The sequence below is a fragment of the Apis cerana genome, linkage group LG6 (assembly GCF_029169275.1).
Source record: "Apis cerana isolate GH-2021 linkage group LG6, AcerK_1.0, whole genome shotgun sequence".
Taxonomy (NCBI): domain Eukaryota; kingdom Metazoa; phylum Arthropoda; class Insecta; order Hymenoptera; family Apidae; genus Apis; species Apis cerana.
Window position 1 is genome coordinate 2209031 of NC_083857.1, and position 24641 is coordinate 2233671.

The 24641-nt window shown below is 27.7% G+C and overlaps 1 protein-coding gene across 2 annotated transcripts in view; it reads left to right on the forward strand.

Moving 5' to 3' along the window:
* Positions 1 to 24641, forward strand: part of LOC107993487 (eye-specific diacylglycerol kinase) — a 66433-nt gene that overhangs the window by 26588 nt on the left and 15204 nt on the right. For both annotated transcript variants that reach the window (XM_017049920.2, XM_017049921.3), the window contains exons 3-5: positions 18278 to 18948; positions 21741 to 22135; positions 23879 to 24261. In XM_017049920.2, coding sequence (XP_016905409.2) covers positions 18278 to 18948; positions 21741 to 22135; positions 23879 to 24261 — 1449 coding nt within the window. The remainder of the gene's footprint in view (positions 1 to 18277; positions 18949 to 21740; positions 22136 to 23878; positions 24262 to 24641) is intronic.

Sequence of the window (24641 nt, forward strand, 5' to 3'; positions counted from 1 at the left end):
AAAGAAATAAAATTTTTATTGAAAAAAAAATTACTTCATATATATAAACTCATGTATATAAACTCATTATGCTCTGACACAAACTTTTATCAAAATAAATATTTTCAAGTTAGATAAATTTTCTTATAAAATATTGTTCAAATATTTTTGTAAATTACTATGCATACATTTATTTAAAATGCGTTCAAATAAATACAACCACAAAAAGAAAAGGAAAAAGAAAAAACTGTAACGATATACCCTTTTTAGGTTTTTAATACATTCGTACATCCTATTTTACGGCAATTCGTTCGCAGCTCGGAAACTCGGCCGCGGGAAGAAAAAAGGAAGGCGTTAAAAACAGTTTTTAATTACTTTTCCAACGTTCTATTTTTAGCAGACCGAACATTCCCTTTATGTACGTGAACGACGCATTTTATCAGAATTTCCAGCCACCCGTTATCTTCCTACGATTCCTTCATATTTGTTCAACTTTTAATTACTGTTTAATTCAGAGGCAAGGGAAATGCAGCTTGAGACCCCGTTGCTAATTACGCTTCCTACTTTACCATCATCCTCCGTCTTTTATCTTCGGTCTTGTTGCACGTGCTATTACGCTTCTTCGTGGCCTTCTTTGACCGTGAAATAATCTAACATTATCGCGCTTCGCATCATTTTTCACAAAGTTGCGGTTTCTGGATGCAACGTATCTTTCTTTCCGTGTACATATTTCCATTATGCTTATTGTTATATTATGTTTCGTTGGATGTAACATTGGAAAGCGAATATCTTGGGAAATGATTGAGGTGATTGATGTTATTCTCTTGATTGTAATAGATTGACATGTTTCACGCGCAACTAGGGTGATCGCTAGTTAACTCAAAGATAGTACTATCAGTCGTTATTGTGTATAAACAATAATTCTGTATTCACAGGGTGTCTCAGGATAAATGAAACAAATAAAAAAAAGTATTTTTATACTGTTAATTGTTATTGATATATGAATGATAATTCCATATATATGGGGGATTTGAGAAATGCAACAAATAGAAAAGTTATGATTTTTATATTATCGTATAGTTATTATATTATTATGTTGTACGATAATCTGTGTGTATATTTATAGAATTTCAAGATGAATGAAAATAGAAAGAATATGATCTTTATCTAATTCTAATAATATGAAAATAATAATATTTTTTTATTTGAAATTTTCAAGAAAATCAAATTTGAAAAATTTGCCATGAATTTGGTTAATAAATGAAAAATGTAGAATAATGTTTATTCATTTAAAAATTATTTTTTGAGAAAATTAAAGTTGAAAATGTTTAATTTCTATCTTCTCAAAAATTAAGATTTAAAAACACATAATTTTTATTGTACACTTTTTATTTGTTTTCATGCATAAAAGAAACTTTTATCAATATCTATCCAATTTTAATCAAATTCATTTATAAATACTTAAAAAGTTTCCAAACTTGATTTACTCGAAAACAAAATTTCGAGAGAATGTAATTCAAATGATGGTAATAATGAAACGATTTTTTGTTCATTAAACAAAGGAAAAAAATTTGTATAAAAATGAAACAAATTCTCAAAATAATTGCTAGTTTTTATATTCCTTTGAATATTTCATTTCAATTTAAAATTAAATTTCAAGGATTTCATGAATGTTTTATATTATGCTAATTAAAAGATTTTTTAAGTTTCTTTTTTTTAAATTTACTCCATCTAATTTCGATTAATTCTTCGGAAATAAATTCTTTAGTGTGTTTTAAACAATCTCTTTTTACATATATATAAATTTTTATAAGAATAATTTTAAAAATAAAACTGAAGTAAAAATCTATTTCACTCTTTGAATATCATAAAATATATAATTGGATATTTTATTTGTTTTTTCTGTTGTTACTTATGTACATAAGTAATAAAAAGCTATTTACTTGATGTTCAAAATTAAAGAATCACGGAATTTTGATCGAAAAATTGCCGATTTTTTTAATTATTGCTGTAATTTTAGAGAAAAATATCATTAAGAAAATTCGATTCAGATAAAGAAAAATTAAAATAAGCTCAGATTAATTATTAGATATTAGATTTTTTCCAAAATTACAATAGTACAAAGATCAATTTTTGTCAAAAATTTTCTTTATTTGATATATTTCAACAGAATGGAAAATATTTTATATAATTTATCATATATATCGTATATATCATTGGATAATTTTCGAATATTAAGAAATGGATTTTTTTGTAGATTCTATAACAGTTGAGATTAAAATTTAGCTAGAAAAAATATTTTTTTGATCCATCGTAAATATATGAATAGGGATGTAATGTGTAGGTGTGTGAAAACAAAGTATCTGAAATAAATTCTCAAGCGAAGTTTAAGTAAAACAATGTATTAGAGATACATGTAAAATACATAATGTTCTTTAACGTGACTGATTGTAGAACCAAGGAAGTTAGTTTACTGGAAAAGCAGTGTTGGATGTGTACAGTGTTTCCTGAGAACATTGATCAATTAGAACATTAGGATTACTCTTGAAAATAAATGATGCCGAGTAGTTTATGGTTCTGACATGAAATTTATGGTTCAACGTGAAATTGAAATTAATATTTCTAGTTTCAACTTTGAAAATTCATTGTAACATTCTCTCGAAAACGAAACTTTTTATGTACAAATTTTTCATTTTATTCTTTCTAGAGATAAAATTTAGATTTTACGCTTGTGTGATATAAATAATTCACTTATTGTAATCGGTGTAAATGTTATTTTTTATTTATATTTCATTCAAAATGAAGGAAATAGCATCAGTTTCTAGTTTTGATCAATCGCATAGACGATTTATCCTTAATGAAGCGAGAATAATATAACTAATCGTGTTCAGGAGCAATTAAATACCTGCGTTTAGCAGATTTCACTCGTCGACATTTTAAAAACTAGTGAAACAAATTTACCATTGAACGAATATAAATATATTCTAGCGTTTATTTTTCACTTTAAAGATAGATTACCCGTTCAAAGCATAAAAATTTAAATTTGCTTTTAAACAACAATACATATAAATCCAAGCTTCAAAATTTTAGAAAGCAATGTTCATTAATTGACTCACTTATCAATTTCCTAAATTTCATAAATTATAAAAAAATACATATCATATATGGTAAAAAAGTATAATGATATTATTTTAAATATTTTTTAAAATGATTGTTACATAGTTTGTCACAAATCAACTTATTATTAAATTTTTCTTCCTTTTTTGAGAAATTGAACACTAATCGCGTATCCAATCATAATAACAAAATATTTAAAAAAATCAACTTCTGAAAGGCTTAACTGTTGACAAAATTTCTCAATCCAGTCACCTACCTTTGTATCTTATTCCTTCTCATTCTCTTCTCACACTCCTCTTCTGTCGTAAAACCCGCCAGTTCAAGGATATGGCCACGCATTGTACTCGAATAACCGTAAAAAACAAGGATGTAAAAAGTGTAGGTAGAAAATGCTCAGTATATATATATATATATATATATAGAATATCGTAAGCCATGTTTCCCAAAGATACGACTGTTCGAGGCGCAGTATAAAAAAGGGGCGATGTTTCCTCGACATGAAAAATGTGTACGATATCGATGTGTACAGTTAAAAACAATTGGACGGATGAATGTGAAAGAAAGGATACCGGTGCGGTGTGTGAAAATATTTTCGCGAAAAATCTGACCTAACTTAGCTTAACTTAACCATTCGATGGCGTGCATTTTTTATCCGGGACGAGATTATTTCTAGGCAGGTTTGTTGCACGGCAATTCGCCACTCGTGTTCCACAACCGTCCGTTTCCAATCGAACGGTTATTTCGGAAGTTTTGAACGATTCGATGGAGTGGGGAGGGGGAGAAGAGCAGCGAGTGAAACATTGATGGGTACAGGTTTTCATCGGGAGCTAGAAGGAGAGAGATTACAGCTACGAGAAAAAAAGAGAGAGAGATTTCGCAGGTTCACGTTTATTTCGTGAGCGCGTTTCCTTCGCTTTTACGAGCACCATTGCTCTTACTATTAGTGTCTGAAGCGCACGTCGTGTTGTACTTGTCCTCTTTTTTTTCTTTTTTATTTTTTATTTTTCTTTTTTTTTTTTTTTTTAGTTTAAATATAATATATATGGAGAGAGAAGTTTAATGAAAGAAATAAAATCTTTTTTTTTCTTCGTTATTTTTCTTTTTTAAGGTGCAAGTATATTCGAGAAACTTAGTTGTGAAGAATATTTTCAAATGAGAAGAGTTTTATTTCCAAAGTTATTCGTATTCTTAATTATGATTTATGACGATAAGCAAGATAAAAAAATCATAATTCTTATTCCTCTGATAAAAACTTAATTAAAATGTAAATTAATTTTGATATTTAAGTTTATTAATACACTATGACTAATAATAAAAGTTAAATAGTAAAGATCATCACCTTAGTCGATTATCATTCTCAATCAATATGTAATTAATTAATATATTCAAGAGATATACTTTCAAAACAAATATAAAGATTATTTATTAAATTATAAGCAATTTAAGTTTTTATCAATTTCTATATGGTACACATGTATCTGTTTCAATTCAAATGTATTTGTTTCTCAAAATTAATTCTCAAAATATTCTATAAATATAACAATCTTTTGTACACGTATAAATTTCAAATTTAAAAGCGTAAAAAGAAAGTAAAAAAGATTGTGATTCTTTAAAATCAATCGTCGAAATCTCAAATTGTGATTAAAAATCACATTTAAATATAAATAAAGTATTACGCAAATATGTCAAATATTCGTGATATGAATTAATGTCATTTGGTCGAAACCAGTAGATTAAGTTGAAAATGTCGCAATTAAAAATGTTTAATTAACAATAAATATCGCAATTTGGTTTCGATCGAATGGAAAATGAATAGATTTAACATAAAAACATAAATACACACGTTTTAATTGCGGTAATACGCAGTTTGTTTCCAGAATTAGTAGAACAGTTTGTTTTGAAGTGTTTAAGTATTGCTAACAGATAGTAGATATACAGAGTCTTAATGTGTTCGTGGATTTTTGGATTCCAAAAGTCAAAACAAACATTTCGCTTGAGATTATCGACATTTTCACATTTTTGTTCTTTAGAATCGAGTATATATTCAAATAAATATATTGACACCTTGTACATCGAAATATGATAACATATAATTAGATGCAAATTTAATTAAAATTACAGCTGATGTTTCTCGTGGACTTATTTAAATATTTTCTTTTCATTTTTCCTTCTTTTTTCTTTCTTTCCTTAATATAATGTAAATTGTTATGTATAGAAGAAAATCGTTTTAACATTGTAATAACTTTTTATAATATTTTATTTACCTAGCACAGAAAAGGAATGTTTTTATTTTAAAAAAAGAAAAGTTTCCAGTCCTATGTTTACACAAACGATTCTCAACCTTTTTTCCCTTGCATTCTATCCAATCAATATGTGATCAAGCCACGTACTAGATAGTGTCTATTTGTACACACGATAAAACAATTTTGACTATGGAAATGTATTCTACAATGGATGCTATAACGAATTTGGTTCTGAAATAAATTAGTTGTTATATTTCATTGTACATAATTCTCAAACTTGATATAATTTAGCTCAAATTTAAAAAGAAATAATATAGTTTACAAAATTTTTTGAAATTCATTTTATGGATATAATGCATAATAAAAAATTGAGTACAAATATACACCTTTTTATTGATTGAATATGTATTTTTATGATTTTATAGATCTACAGATAACGAATAATCGATAGGATTTAAAGTTAAATAAATCGTTACGATAAAATGGATAAAATCGGAAACATTTCGAGTACTTTGACTCTTCGTTTTCATTTCAAACGTGTTATCTCATTAACGTAATGTCACTCATTGATTTTACGCTTCTATTAAATCAATTATAACGTATTAATTGACTTCTGAGAATATACACGTAATATCTATTTTAGTATCCACGCGATGAACGAAAATAAACATTTGAGCTCTTAAACGGTATATATCGTTATAAAAATATTATTTTAAGATTTCTTATTTAAGATATAATAATAAATAAACGATACAACGCACAATTTATGTAATACTTGTTTTTTTTAAATTATACACATTAAATTATACACATCCATGCAACAAACAATCCTCAAAAAAAAAAATAAAATGGATAAGAGTTAATCTTAATGCTCCTTTTGTTTTTATCCCTTATCATATCATTTATTCAAAAAATTAAAAAAAATTAACCACCAGTAATTGAAATATCTTTTCTTGTTTTCCTTTTTATTTCACATCTATCAACGTATCTTGTATTTATTTGTAAAAGAATGTAAAAAATGATGATACCAACAATCATTCCTCACAACGTAATCCTTATTTTAAATATTCTAAAAATTCTATCAGGTAATTTGAGTTAATTTTAATTATTTTTCTTATATCCGAAAACGAAAACGTTATTAAGTTTTTTCATTTGAAAAATTTAAAACATATAACGTTGTAACAACTACAATAGATGAAATATTTATCGAGACAAATAAAATTTTCCCACGGTTTCGCAAATAACCCGATTATCTTTATTTTATCCCCCGTTTAATACGCTGTTTAACAAAAATTGCAGGTTTTACGCACGATAAACAAATTTATTTAACCAACATTGGAAAGTGAACGTTCGAATTATTATATCGCGTTGATATTGCAAGAAGAAACGAGATACCGATTCTGTGTGTATATGTGTGTTAATAACGGAAATTGGCAATTTACGAAAACGTTTTGTCCGGGTATAAAAAGAAAATTATCGGGCGAGCCTCGGTTACAAGGGAGGAAAGAGCGAAGAGGGATGATAAGGGTAGTAATTTTCCGCGCGGCGTCTACCACGGTAGATATTTTTACAGCTAGTTTGCATGATATGAAATTAGAAATTACACTACAACTGGAAATTTCGCGTGTCACCTGTCTTCAATAATTTCCACGTGTACATCGCGCGGAAATGAAATTTTTACGAGGGTTGCGCCTCATTGTAACTCGAAGGACGAAGAAATTTATTAGAATCGCTTGAAAGAAGAGATTAATTTTAATCCCCGATAAATTCTTTCTGTGCGGATTTTTTTTTTCCTCGTAAATGACGAAAGTAAATGAATGTACAATGTTATCGATACGGAGGAATAAATTTTGGATATTGCAAAATTGCAAGATTTTAAAATTGAAATGAAATACTTTGTATTATTCGTGATTTTTTGAACAGGTGAAATTTGAATTTGATCTTTGAGAAATTATTATTTTTCAAAATTTTATGAATTTTTTTATTCAAAGTAATTTTTGTTTTCAAAATAATATCTCTCATTATGTATCAATAATTATAATGAAATGGATTTAAAAGTGATAAAAATCTATCATTTCACAAGGATTCTTATGTCTTTATCTCGTTCAAATCGTTTAAAAAAGAATCATATTATAAATAATATAAAAAGTCTTACTTTTAAAATTAAAAAATACTTACAACTTCTTCTTTTTTTTTTCAATAAAAATTCTTTAAAGAATTACTAATCATAATTTCTTTTCTTTTCTTTTTTATTTTACTGAAAATTTTTTAAAAAAATATACGATACAGCAAACGAGATAAACAAAAAGATATGAAAAATATAGTGTTTCTATAATCACATGTGTTAAAATAAATATCGGTGCACGTAATTTTCACTAATCGTATTTAGTGAGTTTACTCTGACAAGATAAGTTTCGTAATGGAAAGAAGATCCTGTTCTCTGTCTTCTTCGAGAAAGGAATCGGACGTAAGAACCGTCGTTACGTAACGGAATTTTATAGAGAAAGAACGACGAAATAACGTTTCTTTCTTCGTTTCTTTCGCATCGTGAAATATAAGTAACAAAATTGTGCTTCGAACCTCTATTGAAAAAAAAAAAGAGGGGTTGAAAAACAAGCGAGACGCTCAGGTGCACTCTTGACCTGAGAGCGCCGTTTGAATTCAAGTTTGCATAAAATATGAATATCCCGTGTGGCGTAATTTTCGATGCTGCCCGCCGGAAATAAACGCGTATCGATTTATACGCGACAGGAAAGAACCTAGTTCTCGGCACAACAACACCATACGGTGTAAAAATTATTCAGGATCGGTGAGAAACGTAGCATCGTAGCAATGTTTCATTGTCGGATCCTATAATTTAGAATTCGTCTTCGATGAAATTGAATCGTAGAAAATCGTAGAAACGAGGCTTTTTGAAATTTGAAACAGGCGTGACGTTCACTTGTGTACAAAGTGTTTCAGAAAAATTGATATCGATGGAGAATTTTTCACTGGAAAATATTCACTGGAATATTTCAGATTTGAATTTTAAAATTCGAACGTTTGCTTCTAATATAGACAATCTTAGAAAAATTGATAATTCGTTCGGATCGTTATAAAATTTTCAGCTGGCAAAGATATGTAAGATTATCATAATATTAATACGAGTAATAAAATTTTTCGAAAAGATAAGAATTAATTATAAAATTCTTCTCCTCGATTCTTCTTCCTCCACAAATATTTCCGTTATATTCAACATTTTTATCAAAAAATTCTTCTTTTCTTACTTCTGAAGTTCCATGTTTACTTATATAATTAGGAAAACTTTGGAGAAAAGTTTTATGGAAAAATTTTCAAGGAGTATTTATTAATTTTCGTTATAAGGAACACGGTAAAATAATTCTACTTTTATAATATACTTTTATAATAAGATCGGAAATATCATAAATCAGAATTTCAAAACGTTTTTATAAATATTAAAATAGAGGGTCAAAATTGGAAGAAAGCGTTCATGTCTCGAAGATTTTTCTGATTTGTTGTCGATCTTTCGTGCCAGCATTATTCTTAAACGCGTCCATAAAATATGTAATTTTCCGATTTATCCCTTGTTATTCTTATTTCCATACTCTGTGTCCTTTCTCGATTTCATCAAGCTTTTAGGAGACAAATTTTATTGCCTCTTGTCGTTTTTTTTCATTTTTCACTTCTTAAATCGAATACAACGGCGAAATATAATATCTATCGAGAGTGCATGTCTGGCTTTATCATTATTTTTATAAGAACCATCGTGATAAAATTAAAGGTTCAGATTTTCAAATACAACATCAATTTATATATATTTTCTTACCAAATCGTTCTCAATGATTTTCTATCGAATTTTTAATATCTTGTAATAAAAATTGGGATTTGAAACATTCAATTTTATTTTAATTGATTTTAATTTCAATATTATATTTTGATTAATAAATTTAATATTCTGCAGATTTTTTAAAAACGTTCATCTTTGATTGAATTTTCATCATTCGAATTTTATCATTTGTTCTATTAATTAACAGATAATTTTTATATTTTATATTTTTGTAGAATTTTATTATAAAAATTTTTTTATAATGAATTTTTAAATATTGCATAGATTGTGATGTCGATGTGCATAAAATATGATCCGACTGCTGTAACTTGGGAAAAAGTATATTGGAAATTTAATTTCAATTTATAAAGATCCTTTTGAAATAAATGTTTCTTCCAAGTTATGGTTCGAAGATCGATAATTTCAAATTTATTAAAATTTATTGATTAAAATTTAATGATATTTATAATTTTAGCATTGAATATATTTCAGCAAAATGAAAAATATTTTGTATAATTTTCTTTGATATTGATATATTGGATATTATATAATGTTTGCATTTACAAGAAAAATTGATTTCTTTTTTTTTTTGATTTGCAATAATAGAATTAAGATTTAGCAAAATCACAAGCGTGTAAATATATTATTCTTAAATTTTTTGAATTATTTTTTGTTACTTTTATAAATATATGTTTGATTCACTTTTTTCACACTTTCTTTTTTAATATCGCTTTATATATACACTTTATACATACTCTACAAAAGATTGTAAATATTTTTATTTTATTTTTGAAATGTATATTTTTGAATAATGAGGAAAAATTAAAAAACTCATTAAGTAAAATTCCATCACTACTATGATGTTACGAAAGTATATATTATTTACATTTTTTTAATTTTTAAATGCAGTAAAATTAGAATACTAAATAGATTGTACATGATTCAATAGAATAATCTCTGATTTGGAAAGTCAAATATAAAAAATAAAAATAAGTTTTTAAAGGCAAATAAAATTGTCATAATCAGAAAGAGTAATATTTACCATTTTTAACTAAACACATTCTTATCATTGTGCAGATATGTTAAAATAATAACGAAGAGAAAATAAAGTAGAATATTTGAATAAATATTTAATGCAATTTTTAAAATATGGTAACATAATAGTAATAGTATTTTGTTAAAAAAACATAATAGTTATCTTTCTTTCTTATACAAAGAATTTGAATATCTACAATATTTTTATTTAAAATTATTTCTAAAAGTCAAAAGTTTTTACGTTTTTCTATTTTTCCACAAGAGAAGTAAGAAAAAAAAATTTTAAATAAAGAAAATATTGGTATATTTAATTTAATTTCCATCGTTACATATTTAGATTATCTTTTTTTTCATATAAATTAGAAAAAATTAATAAATAATAAATTACATTTTAAAATAAAGATTTTTCAAAAAAGAAATCGAGCAAACTTCTTTTCACGTGTAGCTTGGATTTAAACATTATTTCTTACATAATAAGAAGAATTTAAAATAATTATTTTATATTCTATTTTGGAGCAGAAAAAGTTCCTTTCCTTATTTTCTTGTAAATTGTCAAAAATATTCATTTGTCAGATGTACTTTTTTGCCAGAAAAGCTATAATATATTTCTTGCTGAGCTATAGAATTTTATTAATCGACTTGTACTTATCGTGAAAGTAAAATAAACGAATAGAAAATCGCTAGTCTATGTTATCATATTATTTCGGCGATTCTAAACAACTTGCACGACGCCGTGTGCTCATCATGTTGGACAGAATTCAAAATCAATTTACATGGTGAGGACATGCGTAACATGGAGAATAGAAATTCCCTCCTTAACTACGTAAACAAGCACTATTTGTATTAAATTAGGTATAAATCGCTCGAAAATACATTTAAACTTGTCGCGAAGCATATTTGTCGTTGTCATAGATTCCTATGATCGATATGTATTATGCGCCAGCAAACTTCCGGCGAGCAAACAGTGATTTTCTTCTTTCTTTTATCGAAATCAATTTTTTAAATGTTCTTTTGTTTTTATTCATAAAGATAAGTGTTATTCATTTCTTTTTATCTATTTTTTTTGGATTGTAAAATTTAAAATAATTATTTTGAAATAAAAATTGTAATATTTAAAAAATTTTGGGAACCACTTCTTTTTTGCTATCCAAATTTATTTTAAGAAATTTAAAAAAGACTTATTTTAAAATTGATTCTTGAAGATTCGGTTATTTTGTAACGTTTTGTCGTGAAAAAGAAATATGTTTAAGTCGAACAGAGAAAGAAAAAGGAAAGAGGAAAACATTTTAGAGAAAAAGAAATTATTTTTTTAATAAAAATTATTTTTTTTAATCAAATTTGTTAATTAAATTAAATAATTGAATAAATTAAAAAGAAATTATAAATGAAAAGGATAATAATTTTGTCAAATAATTCGTTGTTTCAAATCTTAATTGATAATTAATTTTAATAAAAACTTCTTAAAATAAATGAGTACAATAAAAAAATTTTAATTACAATTATATGAAGCAAAATTCCATAATATAACATAAGAAATACGTTCTGTATTAATACAGATTTTAGAATGAAGTAAGAAGTTGTTTATTGTAACAGAAAATAATATGCATTTTATTCTATTTTGAAATAATAAAAATATTAATTAATAATATAAATCCTCTGTTCAACTTATTTTTAATAGTAGAAATCTTTAAAGTCATAGTTGAAAAATATATGCTTAATATTTCTGATATTAATATTAAAAATAATAAAAAAGATTGTATTACTTAAATAATTTTTTTAATTAATTAAAAGATTAATGTATATATTCTAAAATAGTATAATTAATTTCATATAAAAATAATTTAGAAATAAATGATACTACAATAAGCATTTTAAACTTTTGTATTGCACAATTAATGCAAAACTATAATCAATTCAATTCATTCATTTTCATATTACAAATAAATTTTTTCAACAATTTTTTGATTATACAGGGACAAAAATATTTACAATTATTAATTCGTATTATAATGTGTAATGTGGACATTATTATCTGTACATTCTACTAATCGAACATTCTGTTATTCAAGCTGCACATTATTTCTATTCGTAACGATGTAAACAGATTCCTCAACACAGTAGTAGAAATAGAGTTTAATTTGAAATTGACATTGGACACATTCACACAGTATATACGAGGAGAGTAAAATTATACCAATATTAACATTTAATCTATTTTTCAAATTAATTTTGGAACTGATCTTGTGGAATGCTCTCCAGAACTGCAATCGTAGAAAGGATCAAAACTAGTTGCTTATATAGGGTAAATTAACTTATTAGTTAATATTGCATGTTATACTTTGAAAATATATAGAGTAAAAAGAAATGATTATTAAATATCATATCAATTATTTCTCATGCCATGATTGTGTATAATTGGTGTTTATTGGAAAATTATAAGTAAATATGTTTTTTTTATGATTTTATATTCGTATAGCGAAAAATGGAAACTGTTCTGTCTTTATTTATCTGTTCTTGATTCATTCCATTTTTGTATATTAATTTTTGTATTTCGTATTTGTTTTAGCTACGAAAAATTCTGACCCAATTTCAATCCTCTTTTCACAAATATATTACGTTTTATATGTATATCCCATTTTATTTTAAAAGTCAATTTTTCGAATTTTTCTATAAGCTGAATAGAAAAATATGTATATCAAATTTGAAATATTATTCATCGTTTCCTCGCCTGTTTTCAAGAGCTCTTTTTACTTTAGCTCGATAAAAATCCTTCTCTTCCGCGAAATATTTTTTAATTTCTTCAGTTTAATTGCTAATTGCGAGCACTTGGAATTTCCTCTAAAAAAGAATTTGAAATCGAACGTATTCCAAATTTTTGCTAACGAATCGATAAACGTTTACGAAATCTATACTCTGTTTACTTATGCCGCCATTGGAAAACGAACTGTTTAATTCAGTAACGAAGCCGATTCGAATATTATGTGATTAATGGAAATGTATCGTTTCATTATTTACGCGAGATACTGCCGATATCTGATTTATTAAGTTTATTAATGTATTGATGATTGTTTGATATAAATAATGGATGAAATGTTCGTAGATTTCTAGAATTTCCCTTTTCTCGATGAAAATTCAGTTTTCTGGATAGAATTCGAGGTGGGGGGGATCTGGTGTCACGATATGGAAATTTAAATTCTGAAAGTATACATACGAGAGATTTAATAAATGGAAATTCGGGGAAAAAATAGATCGACTATCGCGTCGATAGAATAAAATATTTTACGAATCTCGTAATTTCAAAGAGAAAAGTTTGCTTTTCGTATGCATTAAAACGATCGGAATAGTATGGAAAAAGAAATTGAGTAGAATACTTTTTTTGTTTTTATACGCACGGTATTCATACTTCGGTTTCAAAATCGTCACGATAGTTGCAAACGGGCTTTAATTTTCGTTTTAATAGACCTCGAGGGAAATATGTTGCATCGGAATCGGAACATTTTCGAAATTGTATGAATTTTCAAAATATACCCGTATAAAGCGATATTCTCTATATGAGTTTTCAAAATCGAAGCTTCTCCATTTCGTGTTGATTGGAAATTATATATTTATCATATTGAATATAGGAATATATAAAATGTAAGAAAATGTTTATCTTATCCATTTTATAGATTCATTGCTTTTAATGCAATTAATATTAAAATTACTACTAATAAAGATGTAATATTAAATAATAAATAACAAAACTAAGAAAAACAATTAATAAAAAAGAATTGTAAAATTTTTGGTTGGACTCTTCTTAATCGAACCAGTGAATGAACCAAAAAATATTAATAAGAGAAATTGATACAAACAAATTCTAGTTTTATACTCGTTTTCTAGAAGAATAGAGACGCAAGAGGACATTTTTTACACCTAAATTTCTATTTTACTTTCTCAAAAAAAAAAAAAACGATCCTCTAAAAGTACCCTCACAAATCACATCAACAGTATATACGGAACTTCACGGTATTTCGAATCGATACGTAAAATCGACGATAGCGTTCCCTCGTTTAACCGCGATTTTTTCGATCGACCCGTCGCCGTCGCAATTTCCACGCGATAAATAAATCTCACGGGCCGTCAGCGACGGGCTCGTTTTCCACAGGAATTCGAGTATCGGCCCCGAAACGAGCGAAAGAAGATTGATTCCGTCGGCGGAGCCGGGACTTTGATGAATCGGCGCCTGTTCATCCGTCGAGTTTTCCATTTAAGTTCATCGTTGATCGCGCCACTCCTCCTCTCTCGCCTCCTTTTACGCGCGATCTTCGACGCTATTAAGATGATTGATCGCCGCGACGCGGCGCTGGTGTCGAGCAGCGTTTTTCCTTCATTTCGTTCAGAACGCGGGTAAATTTGCAAAGTGATTCTCATTTTTTCTTTTTCTTCGACGAAACTGCTCGTGTTTCATGAAGGTTTCGTGGGAAAAGTGTGTGGAGCGGAGGAAGGAAATTGGGAAGGAAATAAGGTTGCTCTGTTCGATTCTGGGCTCGTGTAATTAAAGCTATATTGATTCAGTGATTAGCGGGATTATCGACTGGTATTGTCTTGCTGTGCACCATCTGCATCAAAGGAAATACGTATATCTGGTTGGATTCTGTTATTAGATTTATGCACGGAATAGTCTAATAATTTTGTCTATCTTGAATATATATATATATCCGTTGTTATTTGTGAGAAAATTTTACACGTGATTTTTTTTTTGTTTGACGCGATATGATCAGTAAATATTTTTTGAGGACATTTTGATGATTACATTTTTTTGAAAGCAATTTAACGAGCTATTATTGTTACAAATATTAAAAATATTCAAAATGGACAAAGTTACTGGATCACTCTCGTATATTTAGAAAAATTCTTTTTTACATTTTAACAGAGATGTGAGATAATATTTTTTAAAAAGTTAATGATAAGCTTTGTATAAAAGTTTATAAAATCTGTGAAAATTGGATACGTTGTTTGTGTTCTTTTATTTCATTTTATCAATTTATTTTTTAATTATATGTTATAATATTGCGACACGTATGTTATTTGAATACTCTTTTGAAAATGGCTCTCGATCGTTTCTATTAATTTAAAGTTCAAATTAAATTGATCGTTTATAAAGATGAATTTTTATTCATTATTGTTTAACATTATTATTATTATTATTTTGAGATAAAAATGATACAATTTAAGAGATTTCACGCGTTTGTTAAGAAATATTACAAATGTATCCAATGAACCAATAAATTTCCTCTTTACATTTTTACGAATCGACCAAGAAAATGGATGATCGAGCACAGAGAAGAGTAAAAGCCACGAAAACGATAGGTGTTCGATATTTACTCTCGATCGATCCAATTTGACCGAATAAAAGTTTCGAAAGGGAAAAGCTTTCGATCTCTTTCGCGATAGAATTACATCTCTGGAAGAGCGAATTAACCAATTACTTCGCGTAATAAAAAGAAAAAGTACATTCCCCTCCCACAATGAGAAGGATCTCGTACATTCTTCTTCATTTTTTACCCTCCCTATCTCGGACAAATTGCTCGATTCACTGTAATGGATCGAGGCATGTTTCGGGTGACTCATGTAGGCTAATATAAACCGCGGTGACTGGGCAATATCGGAAGAGGAAAAAGAAAAAAGCTTTTCTTCGAGAGATGGAAGCGAGAAACGACCAGCCTTGACCCTCTGCAAATCCATCACTCTCTATACTCGACCGCGTTTCTCAATCGGCGAGAATCGTCACAATTTTGCAGAGAGCGCCCCCTCCGTGCCGCCTCCTCTATCATCGTTTAGTTTATGCGGCTACACGATAAAGTGCTCGCTTCAGTTTGTTTTGAGCTTGGTGATCATCGTTTGTCGCTTTGATCATCGAGTAGACAATAGGGACCGATGAAGCTTTTAAATCGTTTGATACGTGGCCAACAAGAACAACCAGTCTACGTTTACACACGCCACTATCAATTTCGAGGCTCGTCTTCTCTCTTCTCTCGTGGGGAGTATGAAGTATTTTTCCGTTCTTTTGCGTTTCCTCTCTTTCCTTTTTTTCTTTGTTTCCTTCTTTTGATTTTTTCGCATCCACGATATAAATGAGCAAAATGTCAGTGATTTTCCAATAGGCGACAAATTTTTATATACGAAAATAGTTGGATATCCGGCATCCATTACATCGATCTTACGATTTTTTGCAATCAACGGACAAACGTTTTCGTTACGTTCCAAAGGATGGAGATACGCTAGACGGTGGCGTGTTGCAATCGACGAAAGCGTTTTTGTTACGTTTTTTTTAGGAGATGGAGATACGCTAGATAGATAGTTGGAGAAAGAATGGAAGTTTTTACCGGGTCTCTGCTTTTTATGTTTTTACTGTTTATCGTAACTTTTCTTTCGGAGCAGAGATTGAAACGGTTACTTGCGACACGTTGTAGCTTGATTTTCAAAATGAAAATAAAAAGAGAGAGAAAGAAAGGTAAATAATACAACGAATAGTTTGGAAATAGTTAGATTACAGTATTCTTGGCCGCAATTTTTATCGATTATGCCATTAAAGAACTGCTAACGAGACCCCTGCAGTTTTCGAACGTCATTAAACTAATGTCGCATACGTTGCGGTTTCTTTCTTCTCCATTGTGGCTAAAAGCATTCTATAATATTCCCTGGACCTTGCTTTTTCTTTTCTTTTTATTTCTTTTTTTTTTCTTTCCAGAAATAATCTTTGCTCGTTTCGTTTTCATTTTCTTCGTTTTTTTTTAAATTTAATTGTTTCAATTTTCTCTTATGCGTATCCAAATAACGTTTAATTAAAATTATTAAGGAAAAAAACTTAAGAATCAACAAAATTTTTCGCTTCAAAAATCACTTGTTAATCATATACACGATATTTCGAATTTGAAATTTCATTATCGTATTCTTGAATTGACAATTAATGTATGTAATATATGTAAAAAATTAGTTTGTGAAATTAATTTCGCGATTTTATAATCAAATATATATTCTATTGTTCTATCGTTTTAGAGATTAGTTTAGAAATGTTAGTTTAGTTTCTCTAATCGTAACTGTAAACATTTCCAAAATTCATAAGAAATTAAAAATTGAAGGATGATTAAATTATTGATTTTCGATAAGTACAAAAGAGTACGAAAGAAAAATTATCTTTTATTTTTCATACTTCTTAGAAAAATTCGTATGCCTCAAACCGCCATAAAATAAAAAATTCCTATAAAATTTCAAATGTGTTAACGCGTTGGCTTGCAATTTAATCGAGAGATCGATATTTAATTTTATTTAAAACTTCATGAATAATTAAAATTTGCGATAAATAATTAACAAAATTATATGACATTTTCCAATTTTGTACTTTAGAGTCTTATGACAAGGCAAAAGATTAAAACAAATGCATAAATCAATTTATATTTTTATTCTAAATCTGAAGGATACATATTGTAATATTATATTATTACAAGTAGTACAATTATATTATATTATTAAAGTGTAATATGCACTCGTTCGTATAATAAAAACCCATCACACTTTTCGTTTAAATAATTGAATTCAATCCTATAATGTACTTATAATTAAGATTTTAAATCACAAATTACAAAATAAATCAATTCTTTATTTTATACCGAGACGATAAAACTATAAATTTTATTATAGACAAACTCAGAGATAAAACGAATATTCAAAATAACAAAAGATTATAAAAATTCAGGAAGTATATTAAAATAATTAAAACAAAATAGTACAATTAGAAATTAAATCATTCTCACTTCTTTTCCCTTCCCGAATTTCGTGTTCCGCGATATCATTTCGACTCCGCTATTACCATCTTATATATTTATGCTTGGTGTCAGAAAGAGCGGCGCGCAACAATAGGAGTCCACCAACGCAAGATAATCGGGCTAAAATTTCGTTCCCATAAATCGAACACTGTACAATGCTACATAATATCCTCCAACGATAGATAACGACCTGCGTGTTATCCTCGAATTCGGGAAATTCGTGAGGCGAATTACCATTACCGCTTAACCAAAAACCTAATTCGAAATTCCAGAAACATGGGCCCCGGATGAAATGCGCCGCCTGCCGAGTGGTTGCCCACGCGGTGTGTGCGGTGAGCCTAAATTTCGCCTGTAAATCGAGTTTCCGGGACGTTGGGGTCCGCCAATACCGGGAACAGACAAACACTCTCCACCACTGGGTACACCGCCGCTCACAGAAGGGAAAATGCGCGAATTGCGGCAAGTCGTTCCAATCGAAGCTTAGCTTCACATCGAAGGAGATCGTCGCTGTGAGTTGCAGCTGGTGCAAGCTCGCCTACCACAACAAGGAGGCGTGCTTCAACGTTCAGAAGATCGGCGAGAATTGCGAGTTGGGCGTTCATTCGTCCATCATAGTGCCGCCATCTTGGATCGTGAAGCTGCCCAGGAAGGGCAGCTTCAAGAGCAGCTTGAGAAAGTCGCCTAGGAAGAAGAAGTCCGGGGGTAGCAGTAGCAGCACGTCGAGCAGAAAGAAGTCGAAGGATAAGGACAAGGAGCAGGATAACAAGGATCAGGGGAAGTTGTGGGTGGTGAAACCCATACCCACGCCCACTGTGAAACCCGTGTTGGTCTTCATTAACCCGAAATCGGGCGGTAATCAAGGTGCGAAGCTGTTGCAGAAGTTTCAGTGGCTGCTGAATCCGAGGCAGGTGTTCGATCTGACTCAAGGCGGACCTAAAATGGGGTAAGTGGGTTTTTTTAACGTTTTTTTCCCGAGGTTACAGAAATATTTTGTACTAGGAAGGAATTATTATTACGTAGAAATTTGAGTTTGATCGAAAGTTTGTTGTATAATGGATTATATATGAAGCAATTTTTTTGTCGATGGGAAATCTCTTTGAGGGAGTTTGAAAAATTTTAGCATTTTTGGAAATATTTTTCACAACACGGTGATAGAATATTAAAAGCTAAATATTTTATAATTTAAAATTTTGCTCTCGTGTTATTATAAAGTTATATTTAAAAGAAAAAAAATGAAACTTTTAAACGTTAATTTTATCTCTTCATATTGTGATATTTTCTAAAAAATTACCATACATATAATTCATATGTTCTACACAAGGTTTTAAAATAAACTTAAAAATGAAAAACTGTATATTTTAATACATTGCGGATTGAAGATTGACGAATCACTCTTATTATATTGAATTGTTATTAATTAAAATTTTACGTTAATAAATATTTGATATTATTTAAAAAAAGATGTATTTATTATTTTCGCAATATATTAAGTTATACGTCTTTTAAATAAATCATAAGTAAAAACAAACTTTATATGTTTTCTAAGATCAAGTTTGATTTATTTGTTTTCACAAAGAGGTTATATAGAAAACCATAACTAACTTCAACTTTATATATCTTAAATTGATAGAATAGAATAGATAGAGTTAGTTTTAATTAAAGAGGAAAGAATAGAAAATTGGAGGAATTTATTGATTGAGGATATATTGATTTGATAAAATTACATTTATTGAAGTAGTAAAATGTTATTATTCAAGAATGAAACTGCAAGTAATATGTGGAATTGTAATATTATGTAAATAATTGCAAATTAATTTTTTGAATTTTTGAAGAAGATAATAAATTAATTAATAAATTAGTTAATAAGTTGATTAATGAAATTTTTATGATTTTCTTTCATAAGTCGTATATCACATTTGCATTTTTGTCTTTATTACTTTAATTATTACTTTAATACTATATTACGATATTTATAACAATTTAATTTTTTTTAATTAATTTATAGAATATTGTCATATGCTAACTTTTATAATTTTACATTTCAAAAACTATTTTTGTCAGACAAAACAAAAGTTAAAACAAATTAATTTTGCAAATTTTATTATATTTTTTACTTTTACTTGGTCTTTATGAAATTTGAAAGAAACTTATTGTTCATTGATATAGTGTTATCTTTATATATTATTTTTAATTTTCTAATTTTTGTTAATAAGTGTAATTTATAAAATGAATGTAATTAATTTCATGTTCTTTAACTAACTCATAAAATACTTTTCCTTTCAAGAATCAATGTCTCAAAGAGAGTCAAATCTTTTGCTTTTTCCGAATTTTGGCAAGAGAATAAGTTGATTGAATGAAAATTGAATCGAGTTCATTGGATTAGTTGAAAAGAGTGCGGTTTAGTAGAAAATATGATAAATGAATGAGAAATTTAATTAAAGTTTTGCGGACATGGCAGGCAGCCAGGAAATGGCTGAATAAAAGTGAAGTTTTCAGTATAGAGCTTCTCGCTATGGTATTATTGAAATTTTCTCGAAAACTTTATTCAAAATTTGAAGCATTTTGTTTTGATTGTATTCGAAACGATATGTTAAACAACAATTGTGTGAATTATTTTATTATTATAATTGTGTGAATACAATGATAAAAATTTATTTGTTGATGAATGTTTTTGTATGTCCTTTTTTTAAATAAACTTCGTCTTCTTGTTAAATGTTTATTAATTTTTTAATCATGTGAATGAATTATTAAATGAAAAATTATTTATATTCGTTTCTATTATAAAATTCGTTTAATATTATGATAAAATTTTTATTTTAATCATTAACAATAAACAAAATTTCATTTCAGGAAATATATATATTCGTTTTTTATTTTTAAATATGTGAATTCATTAAAACATGAACATCATTTATAAAATATTGAAATATATTGATGTTATAATATTTTATTTATAAAATATTATACATTTAATTATAAAACATATAAATGTTTTTGTATTATCTCTGACTCTATAGAAATTAAATATTGAACATTTCATTTATATTTACCATATAAATATACAGTATATTACATTTAATAACTTCAATATTAAATATTCATAAATAAAAATAAAAAATTTCAATAATTTAATTTTTTCTTTTTTTTGTGTTAAATATATTTTTACAATTTAGCTCTCGTCTGATAATATTAAATGCTAAATAATTCATAACAGTTTGGTTTACGATTAATTGTATTATTTAATTCTAAAAAATAGAAAAAATAAATTTTAATCAATGGAGATAATAAAGAGGAAAAAAACAATTACTATATTCTTTATTCTAACATTTTTTTATTAATTTATTTATTATTATAATAATGTAAAATTAAAAGTTTAAAATAATTTTTCTATCCTAATCTTCACCAAAAATCATTAACTTTTAACATTATCTTTTCTCCAATACTCATTCTCAATTAAACTATCATAACCTTTTCAACTCAATCTAACCTGTTATAATTCAACTTTCTCTTTTTCCAATACTATCCTCCTAATCATTCAAAACTTCTTTATAACTCGAACGATAAAAACAAAAATCAATTTCTTCTCATAATCATAATATCTTAATCTTCTCGCGTGAAGTTCAATTTCCTCATTTTATCCTCAAATACCATCCAAATCCTATTTACCTACCAACTCGAACAATAACGAAATAAACTAAAAATAAAAATCGGAAATATTTCTTCTTCATTTTTCAGGTTGGAATTATTCAAAAAAGTTCCTAATCTTCGAGTTCTCGCGTGCGGTGGCGACGGTACCGTCGGTTGGGTGTTGTCCATCCTTGATCAAATCGGCGCATCCCCACCCCCAGCGGTAGGCGTGCTTCCTCTAGGAACCGGAAACGATCTGGCCAGGGCTCTGGGATGGGGTGGTGGTTACACGGACGAGCCGATCGGGAAAATTTTAACAAACATAGGGGAGAGCGAGACGGTGTTGCTGGACAGGTGGCAGTTGGTCGTCGAGAGAAATCCTGACGCGCAGGGCGACGACGATAACGGAAAGGGCAAAGAGAATCTACCTCTAAACGTCGTTAATAATTACTTTTCCCTCGGTGTGGATGCTCATATCGCTCTTGAATTTCACGAAGCTCGAGGTTAGTCCCTGTAGTCTCGTCCTCCTCTTAGAGAAAGGGAGGTTTCGCACCGTAATCGTGCGCAACAGTTTATTTAAATTATTTAGAAACGGTATCGTTGAACGCGTCGAGGAACAAGTATTATGTTATACTTGCCGAGGGAAGAACCTGTTGCCGAGTTATTCATATCTCATGCAAATGTCTTTTAGTGGAGCGCGATATTACGAACGTTAACATTAAGTGGGGTGGGTTTTACATGCGAATTTATGTGACTTTAGGTGAATAGGTGGGATAACAATAGTATCTTTGAGAAGGGAAAGATAGGTGTGGATTAATTTTATTGGAGTATATTATTTATTATTTTTTATTATTATATAATAGAAAAATATGAACAATATGTTTTATTTGATTGGAAATATTTAAATATCTGGGAAAATGGTGAAATATTAGGAAAAAATGTTTCAGACAAAAGTTGGTATAAGAGACGTATCATAGAGTTTTGATATTTTTTTCTATAAATTGATGGGTAAAAATCATATGAAGATCAATTTCAATTTTTAAATGAAATTATAATTGTAGTTTTTAATAAATAATAATAAATAATTTTTCTAAAACTTATCATATAAAAGACAAGAAACACAAGAAGAAATACTCTACTATTTTTGTCTTTTATAAGTTTTATAACTTTTAAATTAAAATATCTCCTGAAATAAAGATTTTTCGATATAAATTGTTTTCTTGTAGGGAATAACGAGTTACATTGATTAATACAATAAAAATTATATAATTCCAATTAAAATTGACTTTCATATAAATTTTGCAATCTCTATAGAAAATTATTAATACTACATAATGTATCTTTTTATAAATATTTTTTAATATTATTCATATTTTATCAGATATTTTTTATTAAAGTAGACATATTAAAGAATATATTAAAGAAATTATGAAATTTAGAAATATAAATTTTTTGTATATTTTTATTATTTCTTTCGATTATAATAGTTCCTTTTTTATTTATTGTTTATATACAATCTAAATTTTATTAACTTCGTTTTCATGAATATTCATTTTCATGAATAAATCTTTTCTTACATTTTTCATATTTTTATTGTATTAAAAAAATTTTTTATTAGTTATCTAATAGTAGAGTTTTATAATGAAATATATTAAAATATTGTGAAAAGAATTTTTTGAAAATTCGACATAATTTAATTATAAGAAAAATTAATTTTCATATTAAATAATATCATATTAAATAATAAGAATAATCAAATTTTCTTCTTATTTTTATTTAAAATTTTTTTTTAAAAGTTGCATTACTTATCAAACAATAATATTTTACTTATGAATTTCAAGATGTAAGGATAAATTTCAAAATAAATTTATCCAATTATTTGCATACGATATTTTATACATATTAAAATCTATTAAATTATTAAATATTTCACTTCAGACTAATATTTTTTTATCTTATTTGAATTGTTTACTTTCTTTTGTAATATTAAAATATCTTCGTCTTTTTCCTTTTTATATAAGTTAAGGAAAAATAAAAAAAGAAACATGCTTTTATTACTGCGAAATGAATTATCTTTCAATTAAATAATAAATAAATAAATCTTATTTCTCATAATACAACATTGCATTAAAATAAATAAGTAACTAAAATTTATTAATTAAAAATGACGAAATATTTATACTATTTTTAATTGCCAATTGTGAACAATAAAATAATTATAACGCAAAAATTTGATTGTGTTACAGAGGCGCATCCAGAGAGATTTAATTCACGATTACGGAATAAAATGTTTTACGGTCAAATGGGCGGTAAGGATCTCGTGCGACGGAAGTGGAAAGATCTGTCGGAATTTGTCATGTTGGATTGCGACGGCCAAGATTTGACACCGAAACTGAAGGAGCATCGTGTTCACGCCATAGTTTTCTTGAACATCGCCTCGTACGGTGGTGGAACTCATCCTTGGGGCAGCGCGAGCGGAACCAAAGAACCATCGACGGAAGACGGACTGATCGAGGTCGTCGGTTTGACCACGTATCAACTTCCGCTTCTTCAAGCAGGTGGCCATGGTACGTGCATCGCTCAATGCAGCACAGCTAAGCTGGTTACTACGAGGACCATTCCAATGCAGGTAAATTTCCTTTTATAAGAATTTTATTTTATATGTATCGTTTTATTTTTACTTTTTATTTTATCTGTGTATAAATATTTTATATTATTTTTTATACTCTTTTTTTTTCGTCTTGATGTTATTAAAAATGTGAATATTATGGAAATGGAATAATTTAAATTTATAGAAATATATATATATCACAATATACAAAATGTTAATATGATAGAATATTATATAATAATAATGTAAAATTCGTCCCATTGGAATACATTTTTAATGATAAATCGTAATATTTAAAAAATCTATTTTGTCTAAATATTTTATAAAATTTATCGTGTTTGACAATATATAAGATATTAACATATATTTGTGAATTATCTTTAAAGAGTTAATTTTAG